Consider the following 23,378-nt stretch of genomic DNA (forward strand, 5'->3'; position numbering starts at 1 on the left):
GCAAATATACGGAATCCAGAAGTTTACTGCGGAAATCTGTACGGAGCATACGTTATACATATGCTACATACACACTGGTCTTCTCCCTTTTAGATGCTACTTCATGCCACTGCAGGATGTCTGACTGCTAATAGTCTTCAGTATATTACATAGGGTCTACGAAGATGTATGTTACATACTTCAGCTATATGTTATATACGCCCATTTGTATGTGAGGTCTTGACCGCCTGTGTACATATCTTTCGTACAGCAAGCACGTTTATTCGGAGTACTTATACGGGAAATACATATCGAACATATGTTCTCAGTTATATATGAACTGCAGGATGTTACATAGGGTTATGTGTTAAGTCCAAAACTACAGGATTTAAGCATGTAACCTACGTTTTTACGTACGCCACAAGTTTTTCTCAGTGTATTATTCACATACGTAGGATTTCTTAAATTTCAAATAAAAATAATTGAAATGCAATTAAATATATCGATAGAGTTATTTGGAATAAAAAACCCAAAATCTATTAATGAGAATTAATTTTAGAACAAAATGATAAATATATCCACTTTATATCAAATTAAATGTTTCAATGTACTATCTAGATCCCATTAAACTAATCTATTAAAAGGTATCGCAATTTGATTTGTCCGTTATTATTAGAAAACACTAAGCCCATATAATAAAGTTTTTAATTTCGAAATTTATTAAATAAGCTAAATAACTTTCAGAGAAGATATGTTTTAAACAGTTTTCATGGTTATTTTTATAACATTACTTTTAAAATTTTTAGTTATTTCCGTTAAAATATAAAATATCTTGCTAAGATTTATATCCCTGATATTTCTGTCCAGTTTTAAGTCATAAAACTTTCCCATTGTCATCTCTTGGGAATAACTGTTTCTAATCATTTCTCACTTCTCATGACTGAGAAACGACTAAACCTTAGTCTAATAAAAAATCAATATTTCATTGTTATTAAATATAAAATTGAATCTACTACTCTTAACATGTAATACTCAAGATTAATAACATGTGACTCAGGCCCGTAGCCAGCCCAAGAATTTAGGGGGGGCGGTAAAAGTTGGGGGGGCCCGACCCAATCATATTATACTTCATCACCATATTATAGTTCATTTGCAAGCCTACCGTGAAACTTTCTTAGGGACCAGCCAGAGTTTAGGGGGGGCCGGTACCCCTAGCCCCCCGTGGATACGGACCTGATGTGACTTTTGTTTCACAGCGTAGTAGACTTTCAAACGAAGTCAATGTGAACTCAATACTGAAAACTAGACGCAGTGCTTTATACTTTCCTGTTGGTAGTGGGAAATTCTTGGACAAGTCATATTAAAAAGACAGTTTCTTTTTCCTATGAAGATTAATAATGAAACGGAAAGTAGTGGTAAATTTTTACTACATTCTTGTAGTACTGAATCCATATTAGAAAGACATTTCTTGCTGCCTCTGACCGTTTTTCAAAATGAAGACTAACCCTTTAACTGGTTACGTCACAATACTACGTCATGGCATATGTGCAGTTGAAATGGTTACGACTTAGTATTATGTCTTGACTAAAAAGTCACTAATGTTCAATGGCAATGACGATAGTCCCTCTTGAAAATGTTTCTCCTTACATTTAAATCGGGAACAAATTAATAGATAGATGACTTTAAATGCCCATAATATGCGAACAACATTGGCTTTTGGAATAACAGATGGCACATTGTTGCTCGTAAGAAGAACATTGATGCTGCTGTATTATAAGAAACTGCCTTTCCAAACAGTAGTAAAAGTCTTGGCCAGGAGGGAACATCTTTGTAACATATTTTGTTTATTCTTGTGTGCTGTTCTTGTTTGTGTGAAACATACATCATTGTTTCATAGTCCTACAAAGTAAGAATGGCGTCTACGAGCAGGAAGAAGAGAGAAGAGGTGTGTGATGAAGAGATAATGCGTAGACAGCTTGGAGATGACGGTTCAGATGACAATACGGATGACTGGTTCAACACAGATTATGAAAGTGAGCCAGAGACGTCAGAAAATGGTTCACAAAGTGAATATTGTGATGATGGTAATGACAATTCGGACAGTATGACTTCGAGTTCCAAGCCTTGTGGCTACGACATAGTACTACGTCTGCCACCTGAGAGTACGCATTTTCATAAAAAAAAAAAAAAAAAAAAAAAAATGCCAGTTAAAGAGTTAATAGTGAAACGAGTAGTAGTAGTAAATTTCTACAACTTTCGGTTGCAATTGAGTAATAAAGCAGGAGATGAAACAGATTGTTGTGGTATGGAATCCATATGAAGAAATTGCTTTTCGCATGTGTTAACGCTTTTGCACTGTGGTGATCAACCCTAAAACCTGAAATATTTTTACTCTACCACTTTCAGAGAATCTATTGTTGGGACGATGAATCATTTCCAAAACATTACTCTTCGCTATGTCTTACGGTTCCTTTTTCGTCCTTTAAAAATTAATGTTGAGACCGAAAATAGTAGTAAATTTCTATCACTTCCAATTGCAGTAGAGATAATAGTATGGATATCGAATATATTCTTGGGATGCTTAATCGATTGTAGCAAACAATCTCGCTATCTCTTACTGTTTTTGATCTATAAAGGTCAACGTTGAAAACGGAAATAGATAATTAAAGAATTATCACTTCCAGGTTGAACAGAAGGTTAAAACTGAAATTAAATCTTGTAGTTTAACATCTCACGATTATACCCTTTAGGCTTAGGGAGACGAATAATTAAAGCAAGTGATATGGTAGTGCAAGAATCGGTAGAATGAGGTTGTGGAAGGAAACGGGAGTAGCCGATAAAACTCAGGACTAGGGATGCGCACGAGACAAGATTTATGGCTGTTTCGACTCGAAAATCTGTTGTAAAAGTGATGTCTCGACTCGAAAAATACATATTTTTCTATTGGAAGAGCGGTGTCTCGACTCGAATTTTGTCAGGAAAAATTCTGTCTCGACTCGTCTCGTGCGCATCCCTACTCAGGACGCGATACTTTCCACCACAAACTCGGCTGGAGATCAAACCATAGACCCCACCCACCAGAGATAAGCGCTTTATCATTGAGCCACCGTGCCTGCAAATAGAAAGTTAACATAAGAAGTGAAAACCTATTCTTAGGACTGAATAGATCCCCCTGTCCCCCCAAAAAAAAAACTGTTTCTCGATATTTCTTAACCGATTTTGCTTTGATATCGATCTACAGACAAGCAGGCAGACAGGCATAGCTATTCTATAAGAAAGACGTCGTCCACTACACACCCATATGTACGTATAGTTTGGAAGTCTAAGAATATTTAAAACTTTAAGACGTAGAGTCTTCACCCTAGCTGCACATTTGGTAGTCCCCGCTTAGATTAATAGTCGTTATCGTAAAGAATCGATAATTGCAAGTAAAATGTGTTGAAAAATGCATTTGAACGAACGTAGTTTAATATGTACATCAGCGAAGCAACAATTAATCGTCATTTATCAAAACGTTGCTAATCACAGTTTTTACTTCTTTCATATGAGCTTTCGTTGGATATTAAATTGGTTAGCAAATACTTCTCATCACAACCTGGAGCCAACGTTGGCAATTAGCTATTCTACTCTTTCCCACTGTGGATCCTATTGTCTGTTTTACTTTGAAATTTATACATGTTGTGAAGAAGGAACGTACGCAGAAATTTGTCTCAGGGAGAGTCCAAAGTTTCTTTTTCGGGGGTCCATATTCAATATGAGGATAAATTTTTATATTTAAATTTATGAAATCATTCCGAAAATTAGATTAAATTTACGGAAAAGTTCGTTTTTCAGGGGTAGTAGTTCCAGAGACCGAGAACCCACCTCCTATTTGCGTTCTCTTATTATATTCACAATGACATATAGCCGTCTGCTTCCTGTCAATTTCTAGACCAGCTGACATGTCTCTTCTTGCCTAAACTTGGACTTCAATATCACGAATTAGCCTAGCGATACTCATAAAATATGAATTCGACACTAATATTCGTCATTATGGACATTATATTGATCACCCCACGGTCACCGCCAATCAGGATAGGATGCTTGAACGAAGTCGACAGTGTCATTCTTCATGTCAGCGTTCTCGGAAACTACGAATTCGACGACAATTTCCGTTGTGCCAGGTAGCAATCCCTCCTTTTATACATACATTTTATTCCTTCCGTAATTGCACTCCCAAGACGAAAATCGAAAAAAAAAAGGCTTCGTGCACCATTAGATTTAGTGAATATCTAATGTGTACAATATTTGATAGTCCTATGCCACTTCTTTTTATGCAAAAATTAATGACAGACTAACATACCTTATTATTATTATTATTATTATTATTATTATTATTATTATTATTATTATTATTATTATTATTATTATTATTATTATTATTATTATTATTATCATCATTATTACTATTGTGTAGGAAGTGAAAGAATGTTGTACTATGTGTGTGTATCATGAATACATATTTGAAAAAATATCACACGGGCAAAACCACTAATTCTAACGAAATTGGCGTAGATTGTGTATTCCAACATAATATTGTTCTGATTGTGGAAATGGATATACGTATATTTCCTTTTCTTCAGTGTAGGCATAATTTTTTTCATGTGAAGAAACACTATCACGTAATATAGATCAGAAATTTGTTTTTGTTTCTTTCATGGTTTTAATGGGAAAAAGGAACAAAAAATTATTGCATCTTCTGTAACTTTTTTTCTTCAATAGTCTGGGTTTCATTGTGGGCGCTGGAGTATTTCAGACAGATTGTAGATTGCAATGATCTGTGTGTTAAATTAGGTTTCGTTTTTTTTTTTCTTATTCCAATTTGTATTCGAAAAAGTACACACTGTTCTGCCTTTCTTTCAATGTATATATATATATATTCGTTTCTCGCCTTCATTGGTTCGATTTTTAAGTTTCGTTTTTTTGTGCAGTTTTTTTGCCGCGTCACCGATGAACCTTTTATCTTTGTGGTTGTATTCGCTCTAGTAACAGAATCAAGGAACTGTGATTCTCAGCCCATCTTTTACCCCATTTCTTATATAGACTATCGCTTCCAGCTCTTGTTGCTTTGTTATAAATACCCAAACACCTTTCACGGATTTTCAGAAATCGTCTGCGCTTCTGTTGCTGTTGTGACGAACAGTCTTTGGTGGACTTTGGGTTTTTGGGGAACCCCGACCGATCACGTTTACCTCAACAATAATGTTATTCAAAAAGAAGCGATATTGCACTTTTATATTGCTTTACTCTTTGTTGTGTTTCTTTCCGGAATCTAAAAGTTCAATCAACAGCAACAATGCTGAAGAGACAAATCTGCCATCACCAAAAGAACAAGAATCCGCCACTACCGAGGACCTGAACAGTGTTTACGAAAGAAGTTTCGGCGGGAAATACGCGTTTAGTGGCGGGATTTTCCGCGAATGTCTACAAAAGGATAGCATTTCATGTGTCTCTGCTAAAGTGATAGGTCTTGTGAACGGTGTTCTCAGACAACGTAGTCTAAAACTCAGCGACAACGTGGAACTTGTTAAAATAGACAATACCGATGATTACGACAAATTTGTTCTCAACAGTAAACTGTTCGCGAAAGGTGAAAAAGAATTTTACTTTTCTCGTAACATGGAGACGAGTGGGAAAATCATTAGGGAATTGTTGCTAAATCGACTGTACAACTTTTTCTATGCTCGTGAATTGAGGATTAAACTGCCATTCTTGAAGAATGTTCCAGATGTTTTTAATTTCAAGAGGAGTTTGAAGAACGGAACACTCGTTATCAGTCTTAGAAGTTTTGTGGATGAAGGTAAGTTTGATCGAAATTATTGTTCTCATTGTCAGATTAGAAAAAAACTAACACATTAGTATGTTTATTATTATTAAATTAAACAATATGAGATGTCAAGGTCTTATGATTGTATCCTTTACGATAAGGTGGCATGTTTAAACAACATGGGCCTTAGGCAGATTCGTTCTGACCAGGGTTAAAAGTGGGTCTGAAAAGGTAGGAGAATGCATGACGGTTCGCCGTCCCCCATGCCTATCTTTGTCCATTATGTTCTTTTTAGGAAGTGGAGGAACGCTATAGATATTTTTTGGAAGTGAAGGGATGACATCCCCGCGCGTTTCCGCTCAATTTTACCCCTGATTCTGAAGTTTGACTAGTGCCATACTAAAGACTTCGACTGACATATCGACGGTACTTTGCAGCTACCTTGTATCTCAGAAACAAAACTCTACTTTACAGAAGAAAGAAAAGTTTGAGAAAGTTGGAGATTAGTTGAAACTCAGCGATTTTTCTGATGCAGAAACCAATTACGATAACAAACCGACCTTTCCATAAAAAAAAGTCGCCGACTTTTAACTAATTTCCAACTTTTTCAAACGTTTTAGTTCTTATTTTGTCAAGTTGTGTATTTTTGAGATACGAGGTAGCTGCAAAGTACCGTCGATATGTTTCCTACAGTAGTAAGGCCTTTAGTATGACGCTAATCATACGTCAAAACGACTCTGCATAAGGCCCCTTGTGTTTCCGTTCCACTAGGTAAATACTGGAATGGTTTCTTTATTATTGTGTATGTTAATTGTTTCAAGTGCAAAATGGCATTCACTCGTTCACCCAAGACTTCTTTTATACAGAAAGATTTATGCCCCGATTTTTTCCTAAATTTTATCTACAAGTGATTACATTTCCTCTGTCACAAGAGGCCCACGAAGGGTGTGATATAACATTTAAAATGTGTAATGGCTTGCGTATTGTATCTTTAAACATTGACAAATGAGCTTCATTCTTTTCGTAAAATCATTATATCCATTTATAGTTTTCATACTATGACCGTGTAACACTAAAACACTGTTTCAGATATAAGACTTCGATGAGCTAGTGTTACCCACGAAATTATAGAGATTTTTGGTCTCGTCTCGAATTGAATAATATACTTCTCGTATCGTCTTTAGAAGAGAAACGAGACGTGACGAGGAAATTCTCGTCTCGTTTGGCAAACACTAGTAGTTAAACGTTTTGCTGTTCACTTGCCTACCAAACCAACTGCCAAACATAACCCTTATGAAAGAAGTAAAAACTGTGATTGGGAATATGAGACCGAAACTGATGGATAGATGGTGGGAATTCGTTGGTTGGCCAACACAGACTTTGAAATACGTTGGGACAACGTATTGGTCTGCTTTACAATCCCCACCCATGTCTACGTTGGACCAACGTAATTTTCAACTTTATTTTTGCACTTACCAATTCCCAACCATGTCTATGTAGGCTCCATAGAAGCACAAACGGTAGGGTCAACGGTGGAAAACGATAGGCTACCAAACTACCGACATTGGCCCTACGTTGTAACTGGTCCCTTTGCCGATAATTTGCCAACCTAATCAGTTCTTAACATAACCCCTACGAAAGAAGTAAAATTACGATTGAGAGAAAGTGTTGGATAAATAGTGGCAAATTGTTGGTTGGTCAACATAGACCTTAAATGATGTTAAGCCAACGTATTTTGTAACTATAACTTTGCAACTACTTATTACCAAACATTAGCCGATTATAGCCTACGTAGAGCCTAGTATTGGCCACCAGACGAGAAATTTCTCTTTTCTTCTCGAGAACGAGACAAGAAGTCCATTTTAAAATTCGAGACAAGACAATGACAATTCTTGTCTCGTTTTTGAAACGAGAATTGAGACGAGACGAGAAATTTCTTGAGTCTTGTGGGCAGCAATAGTTCATCCAAATTTTAGATATCAAATACTGTTTTCGTGTTTAAAGATTCACACATAAAAAAAAAAACTATAAATTGATAGATTGATTCGTATAAACACAATGAAAAGTATTTGTCAACATTTAAAGATACGGGAGTTATTACACAATACATTTCAATAATAAATATCGTTTAAATGTTGTTATATTACGTTCTTCGTGGACCTCTTGTGACGTAAATGGATTCTGATAACTTCTAGGTAACATTAAGAAGAAAATCAAGACATAAATTTTGTACATAAATTTACAAAATGAATACATTTACAACTTTCTAGAAAACCTTTCCAAGAATCAAGACGAGACGATAAACTCTTACTTCTAGTCTCGTCTCGTGGCCTACACTGACAATACTGCTCAATTTTTAAATGAACTGTAACAAGATTATAAAATAAAAGAAAGCATTCATGGAGAACTAAACATGGAATTGCCTGTGATTGATTCATTGGTGTTTAACATCATTTTCCAATCGATGTCACAAAAAACGGTCTACTTTATAAAGTGAGCTTCGAAATGCTACTTGCGTTTGTATTTGAGGAGAACATACTTACTGGTAATCGAATGCGAGATCATATGAACAGTAAGCGCACTCATTAGTTACTGTGATACTACGGGGACGAACAATGGATGTCATACGTGACGTCAGAAACCAAGCAACAGTCCATGTACTGCTTCCATAGTGGCTTCTGAAGCGAATTTTATTTTATCGGAAAAACTTCCGAAAGCGTAGCTGAGTTGCAGATGCTTGTAGCATTCTGGTTCCAATCCTTGGCGGCAGAATTCTTTGTTGAAGACATTAAAGAACTGGTGGTATTAAAGATAATTTATCTCAACAAGGATGATCCATATGTTGAAAAGCAAATTATCTGTATTATCGTTAATTAAGCAGTATTAAAACAATTTTCTTCTGCTTTTCGTCTTCCATTTTACAGTCCATCGGAACTTATATTTCGGATGTGCCTCGTATATTTTAACGAGTTAAAAAAAATCATACATACTTATGGTGAAGTTTCGAATTTAGGACTTTATAAAAGCTGCTTCGTGAGTAGCAGGACAACAATTAAAATCAATATGTAAAGATTAACATCTTTGGTGCGAGCAGCCCCGGGATTGGTTCCGGCGGGGACATTCGGTCGAAATAGTGTAAAACATTTTTCAGATCAACCATACAGAATGAGGTTTTTTCCTATCCACACAAGTCAAATACCGGAATCGTATCTAACATACAGGTCTCAGGCCGCTTCATTCCTTCCCGAATCCGGATAGTGTGATCATCAAATTACGTCATCCCTTATACGTGGCGAGCTAACATGGCCATTAATACCGAAAGCCCAGATATCTAATTCAGAATTCTAATCCTGTAAAATGTAACAGTTCTTTGACTCAGAAGAATTCACCAACTGCTTCAGTTGGGAGAAGCTTTTTTTAGCACCAAATTGGATTTTGAATTGTAAAAGGCCGTGCATGACGTGAAAATTGAGGTTCACCTAAAACCTGAAATTGACTAATCTTTTCCCAGGTAGTGCAGATGAAAAGATTGAAACTGTGATAGATAAATAAACGATCAATCTTAAACATTGGTTTGTTAACATTGCAGTGTGCACTTCTATAACTTTATACTATATTACAAACTGACTTTACTGCCGATAACTGTTTCAAGCTGCAATATTGGTAAACAACATTTGATTTCAGTTTATTCGTATGAAAGAAATTATGATGCATAAAATATTAATAAATAAAGAGAAAGTAAGGAATTTAGAATAATATTTATTAATTTATTTAAAAAAATACATGTCTAAAATAAGAAATAACCTCCAATAAGTAAATAAACAAAGAACAATTATTAAAAATAAAGCGTAATGTAGATTGCGCTAATGATTACTTAATAATTTGTGATTTTTTTGCTCTTCGGGAACAACAATGCCCTATTTCTTGTGTGTTATACTTGAAAGGAAAATTAAGCAAAACAATCCTATAATCCTAGAGCAACAGAAAAGAAACATTGTAATGAAAATGGAATCAATTCTAGAGAAATGATCACCACTTAGGGTACGGTTATATCAAAATTTTTCGTTTTCGTCCTTCCCTCTTCAATTTCCCTATCTTGTATCATTCCCCGTCCTTCATCATCCGTGTGTTTATGCCGTGTTTAGTTATCAACTTTCCTCACTCACTAGTCAGACGAAAATCAGTGTTGGTAGTAAGAACGTTCAGAGGGTTCTCTTCGGCTTAGGCAACAAGAGCACATATGCAGTAAAGAATACCTGCAATTCTATTTCAAACGTCACTGATGAAATAGAACTGCTGTTATGTCTATTTAATTAGCCAATCGGCGATCTATCCACTTAAGTGTCAACCACAAAAATCAAACAATTTTGAAAAAGGGGAAAATATATGAAACTTGATTCAGTATACGGCTTCACCAGGTTCAATTTTAAAAAAAATTTATTTATTTTAATTTTTTCCGTCCCGTTCAATGAGAAAAAGAGAAAGGCAAAATAGGAAAACTTCAGTATAACCGTACTCTTATAAAAGCTTCACACCGTATGATTAAGGGAGGAAACTAGGTTTGCCACATATTGATTATCTTAGAAGGACACACTTATCATGTTATCATGTTCCTCATACCCAAATTTGATCATGGAAGAATTTATCAAGGATAGTAAAAATAAATAGACTATATTCACGAATGAAAATGAAATCAAGAATTTAAGCTGAAAATACACGAAACAGAAAACTTGGAGCATCAGGTTGTTAGCAATTACTTGAACAAAAGTTATGAATTATTGAACCAGTCAAAAATAACATCATTGGTGGTGATTTCACTGATTCCAAACACAAAAAGTTTTAGTGATAAAATAATATCAATGTCTCGATAGTTGTAAAACATATTATGGGTTGAAATGTACGAATGTCACTAAGATTTTCTGGTGCATATCTTATAAGTGTTTTGGACTATTTGGCGTCCCGCCACATAATGCGTCCCCCTTAAGCGTAATTCGGAACGATGAAAAATTTCTTGAAATCCGGGATGTTCCGTCTAATTCAGGACAGGAGGCAACAATGGTGTTAACATCTGTTTCGAAGAACACTAAAGTTACTTTGAACCTTTATTCTGAAACAACTTCATGCCTTCTCCAAGCATCAAAGTTACAAGTGAGGGAAAAAAAACTTCGTACTTTTTACCACCAAAGTCATTTTCACACTGTTTTAATTTGCATGGTTCATAGTATAAAAATGAAAATCTGTAGATTCCGGCGACAGGCGGTTTTCTTGGCGACAGTGCAACAAAAGCAGGAGAACTGCAATCGTAGAAAATCCGAGTCGTGATACAAATTTTCTGGAGTGTGTAGTATCCGTACAAAACCAGAAAATGTTTATCAAAGTATAACCATGATTTTCAGTAACAGAGAAAAAGCATTATTCACATTACTTCCATCTATTTGCGGCCGCACAGATTGGTAATTGCTAAGCAACACACCTGTGCATAGACTGCCATGTGAAATCTTGTGTGTGTGTGATACTAAATTTTGTCCCTTCGGATTTTTTTTTGACTTAAGTCAGTTTTTGGTTTGCACAATATACAGATGGCATACATATTTGACCTTTAATATCATTGTGAAAAGGAAAGTAAGTAATACTATCATACATTGCACGGTTACTTTCATCGCCACAAACTTAAATTCATATCTCATTTATGTATCTGTGGGAGATCCAATATGCATAATCTTGTATTTTAATAACGTATTTTTATTCTTCTAATATCTTTATATTGAAACTGACAGTATATATAATCACCGTTTTAACTATAAATGTAACCCTCCGTTGGTCCATTATTATGAAACTTAAACATTTTCTAAATCTATAAGTTAATGATATCTATAATCGCATTTACGTATTAATAATATTAGCACCTTTTTCGTAGTACTATTAGCTTCCGTAGTATGTTTTTAATTAAGGGTATTTGTATGAATTGCAACTTCTAGACTTGCGCTAACAGTGACTCCAGAGGGTGGTAGCGGAGGAAATTTATCCCAGCGCTACAAAATCCCTCCCGGTGTCTTATCTTCTATCATCCTCAATTTCCAGTATTACTTTTTTACTTTTGACATTCCCTCTGCCCGGAGAAAATCTGAAACCATCACTGCCCGCAAGAGTGTATGAACACGTTATTCATATTTCGGAACAAGGAAGGACTGGCCCAACCTGCTATCCTACAAATGCAGAGCAGGCCCACTGCTACTTCAGGTGGACGTGGGCCTTATTAAACTTCAGAGAGCAGACCAGTATAAAATATTTTTTTAAAAAACTAGCTGACTTGTATCCCATTAATTTTTATCTGTATAAAGAAGCAAAATTTTCAAAGGAAAATCAAAAGGTTTCCATACGTCATTGAGCCCTCGAATAGTGCAGGGGTTTACGACTCTATGGCCGGTGCCTAGAGGCGGATCTACCCCGGGGTCAGATGGGGCTAGCTCCAGTTTTTTGAGTGACAAAAATAATTGAAGATATTACATGTATATTTTTGAAAGTTTATAGTAAACTCGTAATATACCTGTCATAGTCTGGGTTCTGGGTTAACCCCTTAAAGTTATCCATTGCCTGCAAATCTCAATTGTATCAAGAGTTTCAAATTTTAACACACATATGTAACCATAAAGGTAAAATTGTTATCGAGCTTAAGCTGGTGAGGCTCGGAAAGAGCAGAGGCAGGCGAGTATCACACTATGTTGCCCAGGCACTGTTCAAAGATTATAGTATGCTTTTTTAAACGTGTGATTCAATTATCAGTTTACTAAGAAATGATTTTACAGTGTTCTGAGTATATATATTAAACGTTTAGCGAAATTAGCCTAAAAAGTCACCAAAAAAAGATAAAGCAAGGGAGCTTTTGATAAAAGTATTTGTATTTTAATTTCTTTCGGCAGAATATGCAAGGAGAAAAGATGTCCTTTAAAAAGATTGAGATATATCTGTTCGCCCAATGAATAATTAATCATTGTATCGTTTGTTGAACAGTGTGGCTTTGTTATTGTTTCTCGTTAATATATTATATAGTACCATATTTCTAATTTCATTCTTGGGAGAAAAAAAGCATGTATCTCTCAAACTCTTATGTCCAAAAACGAAACAAATTATTTTAAGAGGCGACTATCATGTAAACTTCTTCATATAGCCCGCTCAAAGCTGGTTTGTTTGTAACCAGCTAGCTGAACAGGAAGCGGAGGTAACGTTTTCTTCACCAGCGTATATTTGTGAAGTTGAAAAACAATTTTGTGGAGAATCTGGGAGCAGAGTTGTCTTCAACATTGGGACACGGGCAAATTTGAGGTTTATTCTGGGGGGGGGGGGGACATCAATTTCATCTCACTTTCCTTTGTGGCAATCGGACACAAATCAACACATTTCCCCCCCAAAAAAAACACATTTCAAATCGGATAATTTGGGGGGACATTCCCCCTAGTCCCAAGATTGGAGGGGACATGTCTCCCTCATCCCCCAGGGTTTGCACCAATAGAAAGGGGAACCCGAAAAGTCGACTTTTTTTTGTTTTCCTCGCAGCGGACAGGTCTGAACAACACAAAAATACCGCGTTTTTCCCTGGTTCACCCTTATTTTTCCACAGTTTCAAGATAAACAAAGATTCACCCTATCTAACTTAATGTACACCAATTTTCAAAATTATTGTCGCATATCTATAACTGCCTTCTTGTAAGAATATAATTTGATAATGATTTTGCAGGTTAATTTTAATACTGATACTATGTGTATGATCAGGTTATGTATATGTGTGATAAATTCCACAGGAAAAGAATTATAAATACGAAAATTATAATGAATAAAACAAAATGTTGCTAAATGGACAATAAAATTTTATTTTCGTTTTATTGTTGTTATGTAATGCTCTTTTGACATGAAACTTGCCACATACATGTCTTTGCCGATTACACTGTTCAACAAATTTTGATCGAAAGTATGTAAATTCTTTGAAAATGCGATTTTTACATTCATTTAAGCATAATATGAAAGGAAATGATAATAGAAAATTTTCTTAGCTCAGGTTGTGAAAAAAACGCCCTTGTACAACAGTAGCTGTATATATACAAATGTATTAATATTTATAGAACATTTAAGCAAAATCCTTGTAAAAACCTACATTTCACTTTATTTTTAATCTATTTCACTGTGATGTGATAAGCTGGGGAGTTAAGAAGTACCCTAACCTATAGCTTTCTATACCCTTGTACTTCCTTTTTCAAAATTGCGCAAATACCAGTTTCACAGCGATACAGAAAATAAAGTAACCGTGGTCAAGTTAAACATTAACAATTCCGTAATAAAAATCAGTATTAACATCAAAACGTGAAAAATATATACAAATACCTTTTTGTGCAAGAACTACACTGCAATGTAGACAAAAGTTCCAAGTGACCCCTTGTACAGGATTATGTTTATTTTATTTTGAGCGTCTTGCCTTTTGTAGGTTACATCTGGAGCATCCCTTACAATAGCCCAACAGTAGTCGGCCAATATGTTAGAACTCCACTTTCCCTCATATCTCTTCTCCATGGCTGCAATATCTTGATGGAAACGCTCACCATGTTCGTCACTTACTGCTCCACAATCTTCGGGAAAGAAGTCTAGATGTGAACGAAGAAAGTCGAGTTTCAGAGACATATTGCAACCAAGATTTTCGTAGCACAATAACAACTTTTCTACCAGTTGTTTATAATTTGTTGCTCGGTGTCTTTCCAAGAACTGTGAACAAACACTCTTCAAGCTTTCCCACGCAGCTTTCTCCTCACCTTGGAGAATTTCGTCGAACTTGTGATCTTTGAATAGTTGCCTAATCTGTGGTCCTATCAAAACACACTCTTTAACTTTGGCATCACTTAATCGAGGGAATTGTCCTCTTAGGTACTTATAGGCCTCATCCTCTTAGTTCATGCTCTTAACAAAACTTTTCATAAGACCTAATTTAATATGTAGAGGGGGAAGCAAAATTCGGTTACGATCTACCAGAGGTTCATGCTGAACATTTTTCACTTCCGGCTGAAGAGTTACTCTGGTACTCCAATCACTTTTGCGGTAATGAGATCCACGATCTCTACTGTCCCATTCACATATAAAGCAACAATACTTTGTATACCCTAACTGCATACCTAGCAACAGTGCTATTACTTTAAGGTCGCCACAAATGAGCCAGTGAAAATCGTAATATTTAATGGCTTGAAGTAAACTTTTCAAGTTTTCATAAGATTCCTTCATATGAACTGCGAAACCTACAGAAATTGAAGGAAGTCCATTTCCAATATGTAAAAGCACTGCCTTTAAACTCACCTTGGACGAATCTATAAAGAGCCTCCACTCCGTAGGTTCGTAATTAATTTTAAGTGCCCTCATGAGACCATTTACATCTGTACATGCCACAAGTGTGTCTTCTATAGTAAAAAATGAAGTGAACATCTTCTCCCTATTCCGATACACTGAAATATTTACTTTTTCCTGCAATAAATTCCATTGCTTTAAGCGTGACGCTAAAATTTCGGCTTTGCTTTTCGAGAGGTCCAAGTCTCTGATTAGATCACTTAGTTCCTCTTCTATAAGTCTATGTGATTCACATGGAGGTTCATCTAACAAACGTAGGGTCCTTCGAAGTACTTGATTCAGGAGCTTCAACTTCTTGAACATCACCAGAAAAAAGATCGTATTCTTTAGGTGGGTCAGGAATAGGTAGTCCTTCTCCATGTGGAACAGGGCGCATTGCAGAAGGAATGTTAGGATAGATCAAGGCCCGCTTCTTCTTCGTGGAAATTCCCTTCTTGACGGAAGGAACCATACAAAAATAATAGTCTCTGATGTGGTCGCTTGGCTCCCTCCAAATCATGGGCACTGCAAAAGGCATTGAGCGCCCCTTCCCATTAATCCAATTTCTTAGATTGCTGCCACAAGTGTTACACACAATGTGGGGTGCCCAAGATTTATCTTGGTCTCCAATTTTACAACCAAAATAATATTGATAGGCTTTTCTTATTAGTGGTGTTATAGTCTTCTTTTGTGAGGAAAATGTCACTTCCCCACACACGTAGCAGAAGCTATCCGCACTGTTTACACAATTTCGCGGCATTTTTGTTTATTGAAATCCTCAAAATGTCACTTGAAATAGTTCCGACAACTATTTAAAAATATACATTCGAAATACCAGTATTTTTGCGTACTTGTAGTTGTATTTTTATGCCCTGCACTACACAAACGTCACACCCAAAACGCTGATAACTGCACTAAAGATGTCTTTTCTAACAATAGCAGAACACTACTGAGATAAGGAACACAATGAGACCAAGCGTTCATATAGTTTCTCCAGTGTTGCCGGATCAGTGTAACATTTTACCCCAAACGAAGGGAATATATTTATTTTTAAAGCGGTATTATTAGACATGCCTGTAAAACGAAAAGTAGAGCTAATATTCGAAAATAACTTTCAAATTCGTGATCAGCACCACAAAATCAATAAAAATTAGCTGATTTTGTTCAATTTACATTTTCGTTGTTGAACAGTGTTATACACATTCTAACATTATAAGAAATACCGGGCGAATTCGTTATGAAATTATATTCCTAGAACAACATATTTATAGACATGCGACAATAATCTTGGACATGAGTGTACCTGCAAAACTGCTTGATTTCCCAACACCCCAACTTCAGGATTCACCCTTTCTCCTCCAAGGTCCTGATATATAACAGGTACAACTATATTTTATACGTCAGAAGCAAACTCAAGGCAAAAAAAGCAGGAGTTTTGTTCTGTTATAAATAGAGATTACGGAGGTTGTCAAAGACACATGTATGAAGTCCCCGTCCCCAAAACATACTTTGAAATATTGATTCAAAACCCAAACCAACCGATTGGTTTTCGTTTATTATTTATTGTTTAAAGAAAAAAATAGTTTGTTTCGAAAAAGTATTAACAAAATAAAGTTAGGGACCCAACTTCATACTGCCCTTCCACTTTCAGGTTTCGATTGAAAACCCAAGTCAATCGTTTGAATTTCGTTTCTTATTGATACCTTCATAAAGAAAATAGGTTTGTTTCGAAAAACATAAAAGAGGTATTAACAAATTAAAGTTGGACAGCCAATTTCACATTAGCTCCCAACTTCCAAATTTTGATTCAAAGCCATTTTGTATTTCGTATGTTATAGATTTAAAGGGAAAAAAAAACGTTTCTATCGAAAATCCAAAAAGTGATATTTATAAACTAAAGTTAAGGGTCCAACTTCACACTGCATCTACTCTCAAATTGCAATTCAAAACCCAAGCCAAATTTATAACATTAAATCTGGCTGTGCCCTACTTCACACTGGTTCCTCAAATTTCAAGTCTCGATTTTTAAAAAAATCAATCGGTCATTATTGATTATTTTGAAGAAAGAATTGTTCGTTGCGAAAAACATAAAGTTGAAGCCAACCACACACTGTCCCCACTTTCAAATTTCGATTAAAACCCAAATCAATACTTTGATTTTCATTTGTTACTGATTGTGTTGAAGAAAAATAGTTTTTTCGGAAACACGTAATGAAATAGTTATAAAACAAAGTAGGGAGCAAACTTTCCACTTGCCTCCAAGTTTAAAATTTTGATTCAAAAGCGAAGGTAATCATTTATTTTCTTTTGTTATTAATTGTTTTGAAGAAACAACTGTTTCCTTCCAAAAACGTATTTAGAAAATCAAGTTGGAGTATTGCCAACTTCACATTGGTTCTTCAAATTTCGATCCAAACCTAAATCAATCGCGTATTTCTTTATTTGATATTGATTGTTGTGAAGAAAAAAAGTTTGTAAGAAAAAACAGAAAGATTTTTGGAATCAAAATTGACGAAACAACTTAACACTTTGTAACGGACCATTTTGACATATGGTCCTTACAGTAAATCTATGCTGTAATAGAAATCCAATACGTCAACTCCTACGTTATCTGCATATCTGAAAGGTTGAAATAGTTTGTTTATTTGCTCGATTTCGTCGTTGTTTCAAAGATTATTTATATCTAGATGTTCAATTTATTAGTAAATATGCAGATTCGGAATAACGAACGATATAATAAAAATCCAGTTTTGTAATTAAATATATTTCAAAATATATAACAAAATAATTATAAATTTTATCATTGTAACCCTTTGGAAATCCAATCTACAATTTTGTTATTTTAATGAAAACCGAAATTTGAAAGTGGAAAACTTCCCCCCCCCCCCTCACTTAATTCTGTAAATTCTGTTCCTTCTTTTCCAAACAAACGATTTATTCTTCGAAACAATCAATATAAAACGGAAAACAAAATATTTTGAATCGAAATTTGAAATTTGAGGAAACAGGGTGCAGCTCGGCGCACTTAAGTTAATTTTTTTTAAAATATATCTCTACGTTTTACGAAATTAATTATTTTCTTCTTCGAAACAATTAATAACAAACGATTGACTTAGATTTTTCATTGAAATTTGAAAGTGGGAGCTAGTGTGTGAGTTGCCCGCTGATATTTATTTTGTAAATATCTCTTTACGTTTACCGAAACGAACGATGTTTCTTTCCTTCAAGACAATCGATAACAAACGGAAGACAAAAGATTGACTTGGGTTTTGAATCGAAATTTGAAAGTTGTAAGCCACTTCACAGGTGTGTCAAGATTTGCCAAGAAAAATGAATGGCAGACGATGTTGAAATGTCTTTCCTTGTAAATAGAATACGAGCAGTCCGCAGATGAGGCACCAAAAAAAAAAAAAAAAAAAAAAATCAACTCCCCAACAAAAGTTTTTAATAGAAATGTTTTCAATGTTATTTTAGATACAATAATTCAGCAATTAAATTATTGATTTATATGCAATGAATCACTGATAAAGTATATATTGCTAGCCTAGAACCTACTAGTCTCTATAAAATCAGTTCGGTAGGAGAACAATCGGATTGTGTGGTCTGAAATGCGGTTGCCACCTGCCCAAATTAGCCGGGACATCTCGAATTTTAAGAAACATTTTGGTGTCCCAAACTACGCTTAAGAAAGATGTATTGCATGGCAGGTCGCCAAATTAGCTAAAACACTTACACAATATGCAACAGAAATTCGATGCCACTCACGAAATATATCTATGACTATTGAGATATTCATAATCAATAAAGTCTTTCATATTGGCAGGATTACGTGTTGTTTGCCACGACTCGATTTTTGTATTGTTCGCCACGGTATTGTTCTCTCTGATTTATCTTATATCATAATTGTGAATATTTATACAAAATCGACTCATAAGTTGAGGGTTGTCAGATGACAATATTATAACAATCAGATCTCTTATATTTATAAATAAGATGCATACAATACAAACGGGTCCCAAACACAGTTACTGCTTCTATTCCGTAACCATATTTTTGAGTATTCATTAGACATTTCTCCCCAAAGGTATTTTAGGAGTATTTTAGTTTTTTCTCAAAATTTAAATTATATCTGAACGTTTCATTTCGTATCCTCTGACTTTAACCGTTAGCTATTTTAGTGGATTCCTGTTTTTGCTCGTTTGACATTAGATAGTACTAGACCGCTTATTAATTTGTTTTAATGAGTTTGTATTGGCTAATTTTATTAAGATATACGTGATGACTCAGTGGTAGAGCCTTTACCTCTTGTGCACTGGGTCCTGGTTCGATCCCTGCTCGCTCCAAGTGGACTTTGTGATGGACAAACACCGTGTGTGTAGGTTTTCTCGGGATTCTCCCGTTTCTTCTCACTTCATTCACTCCACTATTGCGTTCTTTTCTCATCACCACCGTCTCCTTTAGCCTAGCTGACTTAAAACTGAAAAATACATTTCATATCTAATGAGAAATACGCAAAGACCACTTCGCGCGAGCTGGAATCTAACCGGAGATCCCAAGCACCAGAGGTGAATGCTTTACCACTGAGCCACGTTACAAAATATCAACTGTAACACATCTTTCTCACCTCAACTATAAGCTGATGCGCATCATGCAAATTTTAAAACTCTTCTCTCCCTTGGGAGAGCTGGGGTTTTAAACTTTGATAGGGTCTCTTCTTCGTAAATGTTAATGTCTCTTCTTCGTGGAACGTAAAACTGAAATATTTCATTTATTTTTCTTAAATATATTAAATGCAGTTCTTTAGTCGCGTAGCATAGCAAAAAACAGAACATTAATATAACAGGAGGTGATATAAAGAACTCCAATTATATATTATGTATCAATTATATCAATGAGAAAGTGAAATTACATCAATTTGCTAAGCTATTGTGATATTAATGATGTTTTGTGTCCATTTTTACTTTCGTAAATACACTTTTAGTTTTGTATTATTGTTACATATATATTTTGAATGTATAATATTTATATTATTAATTCTTGTATGGCAATAATGTATATCTTGATAAAGCCATGAACCCAGAGTTCTTAAGGCGGAAAATGAAATAAATGAAGAAAAAGTTTGTTTGGAGCTTAACATTCTCTTTCAGCAGCGAGTCTAATGATACCTCTGTCGTCCATAAGGCGAGAACACTTACCACTTGATCCAGCGGATCACAGACATAGGTGCCTGGCAACCCTTCTTTTTACTCCAGGTGGTGTAAATCTTCACCATAATGAGATCTAATATGATCGCAATGCAAATACTGTGGCAAAATCGTGGCAAACAACACGCCACCATTGGCAGCAGTGAAAATCATCGCCAATGATGTATACTTTGACGGAATCAATGACTGATAAATTCTATTGAAGTAACCAACCAAAACACGGGTTTTCTGTTTCGTGTGTTTTTGGTTTAAATTTTTATTTTAGTGTTAATTCACAAATATATGTAGGCCTGTTTCTTTGAATTGTTCTTAATAAATTTGATTAAGATTTAGGAATGAGTAACCGGCGCTCCACACATATTTGATACGTGTATTCTGGTCTATAATTACCCTAGTCTCAATAGCCTAGCTCACTCGAGAGGAACTGCTTGAATTTGCTCATGATCATAGGGACTGTAATCAACTAATATGTAATATATTAATAATATTACTAATATAATTACTAATATATTATAAGTAATGAAGCTGATCTGTATGAATGATCATACAAGTGAAAAAGAGCAAAACGAAAAAGAAGAGAAACGGAAAGGCAAAACTGGAAAACGGTAAAATGTGTCTACTTTATGCATTGCAGGTGCTGTACGAATTAAATCTATATGAGTTGAGTTGAGTTGATTTTGAGTTTATCCCTTTCAGCAGCAGAGATATATATGAGACGTGGACCTTCTGATTAACGTGGAATCCGAACAATATGAGCTCCCTCCGATAATCGAACCCGGATCTTACAACGAGATACTTTGTATCGTTTAATAATTACCTGTACCTTGGGTAGAAAGTGCTCATACTCAAGCACTATACTTGATATAATGTTAATTTAAAAATAACAAAAGAAGAATGTTTTTAATATATGTAAAGAAATATACATTATTGTCTAATTCGTTGCTATGTAGTTGTTTATAGATACCTAATCAACATGTATGTTTGCAAGACAGTTTGAGTGAAAATACGTTAAAAGAGTATCAACTAATAAACCATTTAATACCGATCATCGACTTGTAATTTCGATAGAAAAGGTGAGAATAATAGTGTATATAATTATTGAAGATATTTTTATGTGTAAACAATTATTACCACTCAAGATTTACTTATATCATTAGCCGAACCAGGTTGACGACGACCTTTGGTGAGTCGTTGTAAAATTTTTGGTTTACCTCACCCGGGAACTTTGTAAATTCTTATCCTGAAGTATAAAGTAAGGGTGAATTTACTTCTGTAATAAGGTTCATGACTACGAACTTTACTATACTTCGAAGTGGTAAAATAATCACAAGAAAAATGATGATCGGTGAGGCAATGGAGAAAGAAACTGGTGACAGTGGTAACGAAGAACAAAATACAGCTCCTGTTGTACCCGAAATGTTATCGTTAGAAGACAAAATCTTAATGGCTTTACAGAGACAAGAACAACGATTGGAACAAAGTTTAGCCCAGATGTCGGAAAATTTAAAGCAGACTTCCAGTAAACAGTATGAGGAATTAAAACAGACGATGGAGCGGAAATCCGAAGATTCCAGTAAACAGTACGAGGAATTAAGTAAACGATTGGAGCAGACATCCGAAGAAACGAAACAATCTATTATCCAGGCGGTGACTGACATTACATCACAGTTCGATGAAAAGCTAAGAAGATTGCCAGGATAATTACAACCATACAATTCAAGAAGTCAACTGTGTAAAAAAGGATTTGGAAGTAATAGAATCTTCTATACGGCAACAAAAGATTCAGGTCACGGATAATTCTACCAAAATACGTGCGAATACTCAGTTGATATCTGCATTACAAGAGGAAATCAGGATGCTACAGATTAAGGACAACGCATACCACAACAACATGGTTAATGATCATTTGGAGTTCCCTTGTTCACAGGAGATGACCTCGCGTTCACCCGTAGCAGATCAACGTGGATCTCACATTATCTCATCTTCAAGTAACCCATCCGATGAGGACATTATTTTGGAAGAAATTCATCCAAGGAATACAGATGGGCGTAAAAGAGATGGTGGAACTACACATCATGCAGTAGGTAGGAATTGTCACTCAACAAGAACACGGAAAGGTGAAAGAAAGGTAAAGTTAAGTGTAAAGATGAGTGAAATACGTGCTATGAGTAAGTTCAGTGGTAAATGTAACGAAAATGCTACCTCTTTCCTAGAAAAATTTCAGGATGAGTGCAATATAATGTGTATAGATAAATCGCAATATATGAAACTAATCCCGCATTTATTACTCCCACCATGTTCTTTATGGTTTAAAGCAGTACGAGATCACGTCAATACATATGAGGAATTTAAAGCTGCGCTGATTGCAAATTACGAAAATGACTTTTTGCTTGCAAACAGAGATGCCACGATTAGAAATCAACCTTTCAATCCTCGTTTGCACAAATCTGTTGTTGATTTTGTTGTAAATACATATAACGAATTAAAAGTCGTAAATCCGTTGCAATCGGAATCTAGAGTAATTGCATCAATTCGAAATTTGCTACAGTTTAAACTACAACAGATTCTGTTTTCTACCCAGTGTATGAGTTTTAATCACTTATTAATGATTGTACAATGTTATGAAACTCAATACCACGCTCAGAATCATCAAGCAGGAGTAGGCAAAATTAAAAACAATTCAGATCACTTTGTACCTGTTCGTAATCTAAATATCCGTAATGCGAACGATACGGAACACAATCTAAATCGAGTGAATTTAAGCAATCCGAACGAGCAAAATAGGCAAAGATATGTTGGGAATCCACCTAACCTAATCAACCGTGGCAATCCTTATGTTAGACCATATAACCAAAATAGACACAAAAACAGTCGAAATACATGGCGAAATTCTAGAAATGTTATAAATCCTATGTATAGACATAATCGTGGTTCAAGAGATGGCACTTCGTATCAAAATCAAAGTCATGACGCAATTCATGTACAAAATAATGCGGAAACTAATCACGATTGTGCAGTACAATGTACTT

The 23,378-nt window shown here is 35.2% G+C and overlaps 1 protein-coding gene across 1 annotated transcript in view; it reads left to right on the forward strand.

Moving 5' to 3' along the window:
• Window positions 1-5,113: 5,113 nt before the first annotated feature.
• The window catches only part of LOC145665826 (uncharacterized), a 50,683-nt gene continuing 32,418 nt past the window's right edge, over window positions 5,114-23,378 (forward strand). Inside the window, exon 1 of the mRNA XM_081732943.1 lies at window positions 5,114-5,818. Within this exon, the coding sequence (XP_081589069.1) occupies window positions 5,221-5,818 (598 nt within the window). The 5' untranslated portion in view covers window positions 5,114-5,220. The remainder of the gene's footprint in view (window positions 5,819-23,378) is intronic.

This window comes from Thermobia domestica, chromosome 12, assembly GCF_964235325.1.
Source record: "Thermobia domestica chromosome 12, izTheDome1.hap1.1, whole genome shotgun sequence".
In the NCBI taxonomy this organism is placed as follows: domain Eukaryota; kingdom Metazoa; phylum Arthropoda; class Insecta; order Zygentoma; family Lepismatidae; genus Thermobia; species Thermobia domestica.